The 13,418-nt window shown below is 35.8% G+C and overlaps 1 protein-coding gene across 2 annotated transcripts; it reads left to right on the top strand.

Annotated features, from left to right (window-relative positions):
* Positions 1 to 63: 63 nt before the first annotated feature.
* Positions 64 to 12,361, top strand: GOLT1B (golgi transport 1B). Of its 2 annotated transcripts, none has more exons than XM_081127858.1 (5): positions 64 to 229; positions 5,756 to 5,847; positions 6,969 to 7,147; positions 8,018 to 8,099; positions 9,892 to 12,361. In XM_081127858.1, exons 1-5 carry the CDS (start codon positions 205 to 207, stop codon positions 9,928 to 9,930), a joined length of 417 nt encoding a protein of 138 aa, XP_080983984.1. In that variant the 5' UTR covers positions 64 to 204; the 3' UTR covers positions 9,931 to 12,361. The 2 variants fall into 2 exon arrangements, 1 of the variants encoding a protein (XP_080983984.1); XR_013998129.1 differs by having other exon boundaries at positions 75 to 229; positions 8,018 to 8,391; positions 9,469 to 12,361.
* Positions 12,362 to 13,418: the final 1,057 nt, after the last annotated feature.

Here is a 13,418-nt window from a genome sequence, read left to right as displayed (position 1 = left end):
GAACAAGATTCCGGATAATTGGTTGATATTGGGAGCGGGTTTAGCCAATAGAACGCCGTCTTGGAGCTGGGATGGGGTGGCTGCGTGTTTCCGGAAGACGTGGCGGCTCTCTCCTGGGTTGTTTCCCGGCTTCATTCCTCTGGTCTTGGCTTCACACCCTGGGTTCCTCGAGGCGCCGTCGTCGTTGTCCTCACCCCTGCAGCCATGATCTCCTTAACGGACACCCAGAGTAAGCACCTGCCCCGGGGTCCCTGCCTTGAGCCCAGCACACCCCGGGCTGGGGCTGGGGCTTGGTCTCGCCCTCGCCCACCCTCCCCTTCCCTCCCCGCCCCCCCCCCCCCCCCGTGCTGGTAAATGAATGAAGCTCCGAGTTGGGAGCGGCGGCCTGCGAAACCGAGCTGGGGCTGTGGGAACCTGAAGGGCTGTTTTGAGGGGGCGAGGGTTGCACTTGCAGGGGCAGACCTGGCCCGGGAGGAGAGGCAGTGGGGTCCGGGGAGACGCCCGAGCTGGCAGGGCAGCGCTCGCCCTGGGTCCGGCTCGGGTCGGGCTCGCGCCGCTCTCGCCCGCGGGGAGATGGGCGCTTTGTTCCTGCGGACGGTCCGCCCCTGGGGAAAGTTTGCGGTGCGGCGTCCGCGGCCCACTCTTGAGGACGTTTCTGGGCATAACTGACTTGGGGTCGCCTGCAAGTTACTGGCTGATTGTCTGGGAGGCGGAATTTTAAACGTCACCTATTATAGACTCCTTTTGAAAATATGCTCATACGTATTTCGAATGTGCGCCTTTTGCCAGCAATGGAAGCAGCCCTCCAAAAATCCCGTGAAATGACTTCACTTTCCCACCAGCTAATGCTTCCAAAAGAGTAAAAAGTCATTTTGTGTTCATTGAAGGATTTCTTTTGTTGATATTGTATATTGTGCTTTGTGGCTTATTTTATTATTTTAGCATCTCTTTCTGCATGCCTCGGAGTTCTCCAGGACACTCTTATCTCTAAGATTGGCATTGCTATGTGTTTCTTTTTCTCTCACTATAACACTTCGACTTTTCTACTCCTTTTTACCAGTCTAAATAATTTTTATTTACATTATCTACCTTGTGCTACCTATCTTTGGATGGTCTGGATAGTCTTTTTGTCTCATTTTGTTTTATCAGCCACGCCTTTTATTTCTTATTCTGGTTAACTTACTTGGATTTTCAAGATTTTAAGAATTAAACAGTTTATGGAAATGAAAATTACACTTCATTTTAAATGCTCTATTTTAAAGTGGAGTATTAAGGTTTGGATTCAAGCTGTGGCTGACTTGAACTTCACAGAGCTCCTAAGGTTGTGCACACACACTGCACCCCGGTCAGGCTCTCTTCTCTTCTTTCCTGAGATTGGACTGAGTCTGCACCTTGGGGCCACCTGCCCTGGCCCAGGAAGAGTTCTTATTTTGGTCGTTTGGCCTCATCTGTTCTGACCAGAGAAAATCTAAATATATATAGTCCTTTAAAAAATAATAATAATAAATGATAAAAACTAGCAGTTGCATAATGGCATCTTTAAGTTTACCATGTGCTTTCATATAAGTAATTACACTTAATTCTTATAAGAGCCCTGTAAAGTAGAGAGGAATATATCTCTTTTATACATTAAAGGAGGCTCTAAAGCAATTCAATGTATGGTCATAATTAGAAAAACAAGGCTTGATCCCAACTCTGCTGGCTTAAAAACCTTTGCTCTTTTTGTACCCTACTAGCATATAAAAGATGTTGTAAACTTTGAGATCTATCTTAGAATAGTGAAATTCTTTCATAGCAAAAATAGCTCCAACAGTAAGAGAGATCTTATAGAGGTTTTTTTTGTGTGTTTTTTTTTTTGAGAAATTTCATAGGCAGTTCGGAGCCTATTTTCTTTATGAAGCACAGTTCCTCTTGATTACAACCCAAAATTAAAATTAGGTTGTCCAAGGAAATTAGCAGAATTGTATACATAAATTGCTAGAATTTATGTCTAATTCTAATTACTTGGAAGAAGTACTTAAACTCTACGTAGCTTTCCTGTCTAACTATAAATTATTATTACTCCTATCTGGCTGAGTCAATATTATTGCCTAGATAAAAATATGAATTTTTCTATCCTGTGCATGGGCATTCTCTTGTGTGGAAGACTTATTACAGGACAAGTGCCTGATTTACATCCTTCCAAAAATCAGAACAAGACAGTGGGGTTGAAAGATGGGCAGAATGGGAAGCATTCTCCTCACTTCATTAAGTTAATGAGAAAGATGAAATTGGGCTCTTTGCTGCTCTTCTGCCAAATGTTTTAGGTAGGAGAGTGGATTGGAACACAAAATGATTAATGAACCAAAAGCCCTTTGGACTTCAAATGGTATTTGTGTGTGTGTTTAACTGCAAGAATTGGCCATCATTCCAGTGATTTGCCAATATTATTCTGGGATTCTGATTCTGGGAGAGGGTGACCAAGTACTGATCAGAGTAGAATAAATAGCAATTCATGGCTGTTTTAAGGGATTCTGTAATAGCCCTCTCTTCCCCCCCCCCCCAAAAAAAAGATTTATTGAGTGGAACTGAGTGGGGCAGTTCTCTTGCTGCCTCTAAATCTTTACTTCATTATATCACATAGCCTGAAATTCTACCATGATATTCAGTTGAGTTCAATTCAGTTGATAGTCACTCGAGTTCTTTATTCTGACATTTTCTATTTTTTAAAAGGCGTAGAAAGAAAGACAATGCTGCTTTAAAGTAGTATTTAAAATCAGATGCCACAGTGCTAACAGTAATTGCCATTGGATTAAGCATATCTTTTCTTACAAAATTTCTACAATAAACTTTATTTTAGACAAATTCATTTTACTAGATTACTTTTTATCAGATTGTTTGTTAAACACAGGCAAAAGGAATGAAGGTTTGATAGTGCACTAGAGGAAGATAAGTTTATCTTACTGGGTCTGATTCTGGTGGTGAGCAAGTATATCTGTGTAGGGCTTTAATAACCAATGGGCTTATGAATGCACATGCATAGGGAAGAAGGAATTCTGGAGATGAGAAAAAGGCACAATGAGGCCAGTTTGAGACTTTGACCCCTTCAGATCAGGGAATACTTGGGAGCATCACGCTAGTGCCAGTTTTGGAAGAGATGCTAAAAAGATCTGCTTGACTGCACTGGAAAAAGTAGCAAGAATGTTTTGGTTTCCATGTTATTGTTCAGACTGTGGAGTCTTATAGACTGGATTTGAATTCCCAGCCTGACCACACCACCACCACCTGTCCTCTCCAGCCCCTGCGCCCACCACCACATACACATTTGCTGATCTTTGGTCAAGGTTAGGTTATAAATCTCTGTGGTCTTTGGTTGCCCATACAAAACATGGGGCTGGTGCTACTTTTTATCTCACAGTTTGTTAAAGGAATTACAACATATTTGTATAAACATTTCATTAAATATAAAACCATATTTAGACATTGTCTTTTTTTCACTGCGATTTCTTTATATGTATATGTGTGTGTGTGTATATCTATGTAATTGATTTTAGACAGAGGGAGAGAGAGAGAGAAACATTGATCGGCTGCCTCTTACACACACCCCGGCCCACATCCCTACCGGGGATCAAGTCCACAACCCGGGCATGTGCCCTGACCAGGAATCGAATTGGTGACTTTTCGGTACACAGGATGACAACCAGTTGAGTCTCACTGGCCAGGATTGCAGTCAATTTCTAATAGTTCTACTAACACCTATGTAGTTATATTAGATAAGCTAATTATATTAAGCCTGAACCAACTAAAGATGCTTCCCCAGAAGTTCAGTGTACTCTAATGTACACTAAGTTTCATGGACCAAAGCATATTTAACCTGAAAATTCTGTGGGAAGCAGTATGGCATAATGGCTAAGCACACAGACTTTGGCTTCAAATGGACCTGAGTTCAAATGCTTAAGAAATGTGACTTTAGGCAAATTAAGTCCTCTAAACCTCAAGTTCTGGCATCTCTAAAACAATAACACCTACCTTGAAGTAGTATTGGGAGGATTAAGTTACGTAAGGTGTGGAAAGCACCTTATAATGGCTACTTCTGGTAAATTCTCAATGCATAATAGATGTATTTCCATATAATTTCCTTTTTGAACAGTCATCTCAAAATTTGTATGTAATCAGTATAATTTGTGAAAAGATAGAAATTAGTCATGTTCATTTAACTCAGCTGCCAGTGGTTAAATCCTAACTGCTCATTAGTTATTTAATGGAATTTCAGTTGCTCTTATGTTCATCTTTTCTCCTGGGAAATTATGTCTGCCATAGAAACAGTTATTTTGGTAAATTCTTTTAAGGCATTTAAGCATGAAAGTATCAGCCCCAAATTTTCATAAAAAATTAGTGTCTGTGGAAACACTTATCAGTGTATTTATAGACAGGTACCTGAATTCTTTCAGACTAACTGGGAGAAAGAGGTCATGGAATGGAAGGCAGTAGTTAACTGTAAATTGATGAAGTAGAGAATGTAGAAAAAGGTATATGATATAAATTTTAAATTCATCAAAACATTTTACATGGCTTAAAATTTTTTTAAGTAGCTGTGACCTAGATTTTAGCTTTCTGGAGCCCAGGCAAAAAGGTTAAGTAACAGATCAGAAATCACTAACAATGTATTTAGGATTGTGTTTCTGCCCTGATTCATTATGTTATGCAGATAGTGCTTCTAGAAAAATTAGAATTGGTAACTATTTCCTAAAAACAAAACTAAACTGATCAAGGAGGTGACTTAGTGGATTGATTGTGCTTTGTAGTACTAACAGAAATGTACAACTGTAACCTTAGAAAGTTAGGTTCTTCAAACTATAAAAGATGAGTTCTGGAGAATATAAAGGCAATAAAATTCCTAGTTCTATACACAGATTTCAAAGCTTACACTTTACCCACCACTTAGTACTTAGAACAGTTGCTGGCATCTAAGAGTTGGTCGACAATTCTTTGTTTTTGAATGAAAGAGCAGTCTACGGCCATACCACCCTGAACGCGCCTGATCTCGTCTGAATGAAAGAGCAGAAACCCAGACTATTAATATTAGGTAAAACAGTAGTCTTTGAAACTTTGGAGAGGCAATTTAAGGACACAGACTAAATAGGTGAATGGATTCATAGTTTCGATAAATTTGTAGAAGATAACATAATAAGCCATCAAGAAGTTAAAAGGGATCCCTAACCTTTTGAAACTTAACTTTTGAGGAGACCACTACCTGATTCTCAAAGTATTTCCTGTTGCTAATGTATTGAAATAAATTGTACTAACCTACCATAGCAATTTCTATGGGTTATAGAAGGAATTAACTTTAGAGGGGAAAGAAGGAACTGCAGATAGGGTCCATATAAATAATAGTCATAGAATATGAAAGGAAATAAATAATAAAAGTAAACCCATATATTTATGTCTGATGCCAGAGGGATTCTTGGAAGGAAAAAAATATATAACCAAAGGTTTATAATCCTGATTTATCTTTCTCTATTATGGGTATGTGTATAAGAAATGCTCTCTTATATAAGAATTAGAAATTCCCATTTATATTTTAAATTTCAAGGTAATTTGTTGATGTTAATTTGTTATAAATCTTAGTGAATGTCATTACAAAGTTAACCTGCAATATTGGAGACCTTTTTCCTTATATCAGCCAAAAGAAAAACTGAAAAATTATCTTCGTTTACAGAGATTTAAATGGAACTGTAATTTTTCTCTACCCTTAACCATATAATTTATATTGCAGAAATTGGAATGGGATTAACAGGATTTGGAGTGTTTTTCCTGTTCTTCGGAATGATTCTCTTTTTTGACAAAGCACTACTGGCTATTGGAAATGTGAGTTTTTCAATATATATTTTAACCTCGTAAGAAAATTTTAGCTACAAATGAATTCTTGCCTGCTATTAAATTTAGGGGAAATAATTCACTTAAATTTCTATTACATTCTCTGTTTCCATCAGGAATGAAACCTGTTAGCTCTCTGTTTAAACAAGAGGTAAACACTTAATGAGGTTTTCTAATTCCATGACTACGTTAAGTGTTTGATACATGATTTACAGTAAAATAAATCAAGGCTGCCTCTAAATAGGAGTTAAAAGTAGATGACTTGATAGCCCCCATTAAATATCTTTGAGTGTATATTACCATTGGGCTTTTAATTGCAAATTGGTAAATATAAAGGGTAACAAAATTGTTCCAAATTGATGTTTTAATAAATAATGTAAACAGCATTGGCATCAGAATATGAAGCTTAACCATTGACTTATTAATCAATATATATGTGAAGTATTTTTCACTGAAGAAAGTTAATGAAGAAAGGCAAGGATTTGGGAATAAAACTTGGGGAAAAACAAGCTTCTAATAGATCACCATTTCTTGTCCACTGTCTGAAAACATACAAAATATATATGTATTTGAGAACACATAGCCATATTTTTATTACTGCTGTCACCAGATATTCTGGAGTTGATAAAACTGGAATCCTTCTCCTGGCTTTGCATGGTTTCTTCTTCCATCACCTTGGCCATGTCAGTATTTCTCCCATCCATAGGAGCTCCTATAGCCCAGGGTGAAGTGTGCAGAACAAGGATATATTTATGGGCAGCTTCCCTCTTTCGTCTTGCCATTCGTCTATTTGATTAAGCCACCGCCATCTAGCTTACCCTGGGAAAGTCACTGCTGGTGCAGTGCAGTTGGTAACTAACCTTTCCTCGTTTCTCTTTCTCTCCATTTACTCACGATAGGGAAGGATTGAGAAGAGCGGGGTACTGCTGCAGCTCTCACCATGCTTAGCCCACTCCTTGGTCTGCTTCTTGGTGTGCAGTGTAGTTTTCTCTGGCCAGTTGCCCATATTAAAAGCCAGATGTGCTCCTTTTTTTTAATATTTACCTTTGACAGTCAAATTTATGCAGTGTGCTTACCTACTTTTTCTATGTTGCATTTTATTTCTTCTTTAGGTTTTATTTGTAGCTGGCTTGGCTTTTGTAATTGGTTTAGAAAGGACATTCAGATTCTTCTTCCAAAAACATAAAATGAAAGCCACAGGATTTTTCTTGGGTGGCGTATTTGTAGTCCTTATTGGTTGGCCTTTGATAGGCATGATCTTCGAAATTTATGGATTCTTTCTCTTGTTCAGGTAAGGCACTCACTGCACTTTTTTCCTTTCAATAAAACAGTTGTCAAATAATTCCAGAAACCCAGATAGTTGCATCAGCATGAGTAAGAAGACTGTAGTTTTCTTGAATGGACTTTTGATAACACTGAATTTTTTATTATAGTTTTAGTAATTTAATCAACTATAAAATGTTTATCAGGTGTGAATAATTGCCTGTGTAAGGATATGAATTATCTTGTAAAGTATTTTTAATTTAATAAAATTCATTTTATTGGCCTTTTTAGGCACTTTCTTTATGTTTGCTATTTTCATCAACTAAAAGTGATAGATAGATCCAGCATTTTAATATGTAGAACCTGATACTGCATAGTTACTGCCACTTAATAGCAATTTCTTTAATGCTTATACATATTAGAAAGTTTTGTACTAAATAAACTGTGGGAGGTTTGAACAGTTAGTATTTTACAAATGCCAGCTACCGAGTGAACAATAGTATGCAATGTAAGAAAATACCTTTAAGTAAAATTGGTTTAATAATGTGTTAAAGGAATGTAAATATTTTGTCTTTTGTCTGCCAGGCACCATATTATCCACAGGAGACATAAATATGAATTAAGTGCCAAATCTGCTTTAGAGAATCTCTTTTCCAATATGGAAAATACATAAAGATACTAGTAGGATTATAGTAGTAATGCTGTTAAAGGTATATATGTAAATGTTATAAGAACATAATTAAGGAAGGAATCAAATCCTGGGAGAGGTGAGAAAAGTTAACTGAAGTTTGAAGTCTCTAAAATATTCAAAATTTTGACACATTCTTTTTACTTGGTTAGCAGTTTGCTTTGATAATGAAGTGTGCAAGTACAGACAACAGTTGTTTTCTTCTCCTAGGGGCTTCTTTCCTGTGGTCGTTGGCTTCATTAGAAGAGTGCCAGTCCTTGGGTCCATCTTGAATTTACCCGGAATTAGATCAGTAAGTAATCTGTATTTAAAGATATAATTTTTAAACCATCAAAATACTCTTTGATGCTCTTTACTTCCAGAAATTAGAGTAATTGACACATGATTGATGTTTTTGTTATAATATAAGTGGTTGCATCACATAGATGACAGTTACCATGAATACCAGAGAAAATCATCATTGGTAAATCTAAAGCCTGAAATTTTGTCTCACTGTACTCCTAATACTGTTCTCTATTTTTTAATACAACTCGGATTGATATGCTATGCTCCCTTTCACTTTGAGAGTTCAAGGTACTTTTCAGGTAACTTTTATATCATCTCTAATTTTAGAAGCAACATAAAATGACATCACTATTTCTTATTTTCTTTTTTAGACTAGCTCACCAAATGAGATGCATTAAGACAATTAAATGAAGCACTATTATACTGAAAATCAGATGATAAAATTCTGTCCCCAGCTCTCTCTGACCTATTTCTCCAATGTGGGGCTAAAGTTGCACATAGATTTTTGTAGATGTTTCTTGAGAGACAGTCCATAGCATGTACTGAATTCTCAAAGAACCAGAGGTACCACTATAAGCCTAATTTTTTTTTTATCCTCAAGTCAGTGGTAGAGTCAGAACCTTTCAGCCCACACAACCTACATATTAGAAGTTACCTTTGAAGAGAAAATGTGCTTTCTCACCACCTAAATTTACCTTAAAATTCTAATGAATCTATTAGTACTTTCAGAGCAACTTTTTGTTATAGTGTGCCAGTCACCTATTTGCCATAATATAAAATTTAAAAAAAAAAAAGATGTTGGAACCTAGGGGTATATCCTGATTTCATTGGTATTAATCTCCAAACTCACAGTAGTCAGTGCTGTTTATACTTAGCATGGAATTAGTGAAACTTCTAGTTATAGAATTGTAATCATTATTCATATCCTTAATTTAAGGATTCTTCAGTATTTGCATAAATGGACACCCAAATTATGTGTCTTGTTATTATTACTTCATTATAACAAATGCTTAAGTGAAAATGTGAATAGTGCAATGAAAGAGTTAGGTGATTGCTAGATTTTGATGGTATTATAACCACTTTGGTTGCATGACTTTTAATATCTCCACTATTAGTTTGCTTTAATATTTGTTTGCATCACCATCTGGAATGCTGATGAAAGCCCAGTTGCTTTATATTTGGGGTGGGGTAACCAAAGTAAATAACCACTTACATATAAGTATGTTAAAATTATAAATTTATGATTGCATCATTACATCTATTTAAATGTCATTACCACTTTTCCATCTATAGTCCAGATACACATTTAAAGTATTTTTAGTCAATAGCTGTTGTTAATTATTGTACTTAATGGACTTAAATCTGTTTGTTCAAAGACTACGTAGGCCCAGAAGAGATCCACAGTAATGGTCAGTTGAAATATCTTATTGGGTTCATTAATGAATGAATGAATGGCTGTGACATTTCAGCTTTTTAATTTTTTATTCTTTTGTTAAGCTATCAGTGTTAACTTCATTTTGTCCAATTTTTTTATTCATTGTGTTGTATTTCTCATGTTGCACCCTTAAAGTCATATGTGTAACATGTCGTGCAAAAGTAACTTTTAGAAAAAAAATTTTTTTTACACACATTTACGTGTCAGAAGATGGTGGTGAGTAGTACTGGATTAATCATTGTCAGTCATACCTTAAATCTCCACAAATCTGATAAAGTGGGTTTTTAAATCAATATTTAAAATGTTGATATAATATTTTATAATGCTGAAGGCTTCTTTTAATTATCTGTTTTTCTTCTTGCAGTTTGTAGATAAAGTTGGAGAAAGCAACAATATGGTATAACAACAGTGAATTGAAGACTCATTTAAAATAGTCTTATTTATAAAGTCCTTTGAAGAATATTCATCACAGATTAAATTACATGAAATAGCTTGTAATGTTCTTTACAGAAGTTTAAAATGTATACCAACAAAGTACCAACAGCAGTTTACAAAGAAGCAGTGAAAACAGGCTTCTAATCAAGTGATGTAAGAAGTCAGCAAGCAAGCTGAAGGAGATGAAATCTGTTACAATGCATATTGAAACTCGTGAAGGCAATTTTTATTGTTTTTCCACAATATGCGAAACTCAGCCATCCTCAGAGAGCTATGGTGCCTGATTCTTTTTATCTTGAAGGTTCAGGAGCACCTGTAGGCATTTGCTTTTTAGAAATGTCCACTACAATTGGAAAAATATTTCCACTTGCACTGTGTCTCTGAAAGTGATGCATGAGTTAAATTGGATGATGTTACTTTAATGTATGAAAACCAAGGAAAACCCAGTTTTGATGTATGAATCACTTTTTTTTGGTAAACATGGTGAAAATAAAACTTTTGCGATTCTTCTGAATCTTAATATTTTAAAACCAGGTGAAAACCTGAACTAGGTATTCTCTGTTGGAATATGCAAAGGTCATTCTTTACTAGCTTTTAGTTTCTAAATTATAGCTGAGCACTTCTTTGGTCAGCAGTGCAACTCTGGAAATACTCTTACTTCTTGGGAGTCTAAGACTATATCTGTATCATTCATTACATGTAGGCATTTAACAAAAAGCATTCTTGACCATGAAGTAGTCTGTTACGTAACTTATTTCATTGAACAGCCTTTTATATAAGATATTGATTGCAAACCAAATGAGTTTTCCATGTCATGATGTAGATTTTTTTTATTTAAAAAAAAAATTAGTGGTGGTTATGTTTTTTACAAACTAAAATAACTAACTATTGGTAATGTTTACTTTAAGACTTAACATGTTAAAAGGTTCAACTTACAGCTATTTTTAAAGGCTATTCACGTAAGCTGAGTTTTCCCTTATTTTCAGCTTTTTCATAACATAAAAATCAATATGTATACTTCATATGATCACACTTCATCTTGAGCCATGGAGAAAATATCTGAGTTCACATGCTGAGGTTATTTTATTGTAATTAAATTGGTTATTTCTTAAAAATATGACACTAAAAAATGATGTGTTGTTCTTTTCTACCATTGCTGCTTGCCAGGCAGGCAGTAAGAAACTTGTTTCTTCATTAGTAGTTTTCTCCAGTGGCAACTTTTGTGGTAGATACAGGAACACATTTCAACAGCCATTGTACTATTTGTTTTACCACTAATGATTGCACTATTTACTTTTTTTTAAGTTACAAAGCTTTTTAATACATGAAATCATAATTGAAATTTGTGGTATATATTTACAAACGCCTACAAAATGTATTATACCTATGTTACTTTTAGTTAAATCTCTTGATGCACAGAGAATCCCAACCTTGCTCATTTAAAGAAGGAAAGACTTGGTGTATAATCTAATGGTTCAGTTTTGTGGATTACTGTCTTTTTGGTACTGGCATATGATTTATGACATAATCTGTGAAAAATAGATGATATTGACAAAATAAGACTCCTACCTCAATAGTTCATGGCATAAGAGACTTAGTATTGTGTCTAATGTTCTTCAAAAAAGTAATACCCTCACTTGGAGAGTGTCAAATATATACATATTTTGGGGACTGACTTACACAAGTTGCCCTGTAGGACTCTGTTATACATATTTTTGACTGACCCATACTATTTACAAAGGCTAAATAACTCTACCTTTTTAGAGCAAAACAGTGTCTGTTAATGTAAGGAACATCTGTATTATTTAACTCCTTTGTGGACATGCATATCTATCAAAATGTTCTTTGCACTGTAACAGATCTCTTTCAACAATGTTATTTCAGAAAGCATTATAGACAGGAATGTGTAAAGGATTTGCTAATCTCCCGATCCTTAGTAAGATAGAGAGGCTGGAGCAGTTTTCAGTTTTAAAGAGTCCATGGTTAATCTCAAATGTGAGTTTGAGACTGCATGGCAGCGTTGTATATTTCTTACTCATAACCATTGAGGAGGCTCTATTTTTAAACATACTAGTCCTCCACTATTTCAGTTTGTCTAAACCGTGTTGTTTCTTCCTTTCCAAAATTAGCCGCCTTAGTGACAAAAAAAAGTACTTTGATTATTGCTATAAAGATGGAGGAAAAGGTCTAATTCTACTTAGCCTTAAGTGTTTCTGTCATTGTTCAAATGTATTTTCTATAACAGAAACCTATTTGAAATGTTTTTCTTTTCCCCTTATAAATTGTAATTCCTGGAATACTGCTGCTTTTAAAAGTCTCACAGTCAGACTATGATTTAACCATTGAATATTGTAAATACACTTGTCTTCTCTCTCAATAAAAGGGTACTTTTCTATTAATCTGTTATTGTCTTAGTGAGCTGGACTGCTACAACAAAACTCCATGGACTGGATGGCTTAAACAACAGACATTTCTTACAGTTCTGGATGCTAAGAAGTCTGAAATCAAGGTGCTGGCAGATTCAGTTCCTGCTGAGGACCCTTTCTCTTGCTTGCAGATGGCTGCCTTCTCATTGGGTCCTCACATGGTAGAGAGAAAGCCTATGGGCTCTCTTCCTCTTCTTACAAGGACACTAATCCATCATGGAGGGCCCCACCTTTATACTCTCAACTAAAACTAATTCCCTCCCAAAGGCCCCACCTCCAAGTACCATCATATTGATGTTAGGGCTTCAAGAATTTTGGGGGAATACACATTAAGTCTGTAACAGTGGTCAAATATCATCATTATGAGATTCTAAAAATTACTTTAGCATTATGCAACCCACCTTATTTTTTAAAAATTAGCCTTATATACAATTTTCTATTTTATAAAATGGTTATCACATCTTTCATTCCCAAGTTGTGTAAATGTAATCATAATTAGGAATGGACTTCAGGTAAACCAAAAAAGTAGGCAGTAAATTTAAAAATTAGTGAAGCAATGCTTAAATACTTTTTCCTCAAGGTAGAAGTAATATCTACTTGTATTAAGTATTTGTGACTTAAATAAAACCATTTAACATCTGCAGTGTTTTGCTCACAAATTTTGGTAAGGCCATAGAAAACAAAAAATTTGCCAAGTCTACTAAAGTACCAAATAAGTGCTCATTGAATCCAATTAAACTGCAAGTCTTGACTACTGTCTGATGAATTCGAAGTCTTGAATCTGTTATTAAGTATCCAGCATATCACTAACTTTCTCCTCAGGACTGAAAGGTTCCAACCTCTGTCCTTTTGCTACCTGTATCCATGTAGGAAGTTGTACACAGAAGTAGCATACCCCAAAATCCTCAATAGACTGACACTTTTTCATGACCTTACCTTTACTGCCTCTCAAGACGTAATTAAAAGGTCACCCCTATTCATCTTTCTCAACCCACTAGGCCAAAACAGCTGGTCCTTGAATCCTCATAGA

The sequence above is a fragment of the Miniopterus schreibersii genome (assembly GCF_964146895.1).
Source record: "Miniopterus schreibersii genome assembly, chromosome: 2".
Classification (NCBI taxonomy): domain Eukaryota; kingdom Metazoa; phylum Chordata; class Mammalia; order Chiroptera; family Miniopteridae; genus Miniopterus; species Miniopterus schreibersii.
The sequence above is the reverse complement of the archived record's forward strand: the minus strand, read 5'-3'. Positions and strand labels throughout refer to the sequence as shown.

What these genes read in the sequence shown, in the direction of transcription:
- GOLT1B (XM_081127858.1), top strand. Translation starts at nt 205, where the DNA reads ATGATCTCCTTAACGGACACCCAGA. An exon ending in CTCCTTAACGGACACCCAGA is followed by an intron (nt 230 to 5,755) that starts GTAAGCACCTGC and finishes TTTATATTGCAG; the next exon opens with AAATTGGAATGGGATTAACA. An exon ending in ATTTACCCGGAATTAGATCA is followed by an intron (nt 8,100 to 9,891) that starts GTAAGTAATCTG and finishes TTCTTCTTGCAG; the next exon opens with TTTGTAGATAAAGTTGGAGA.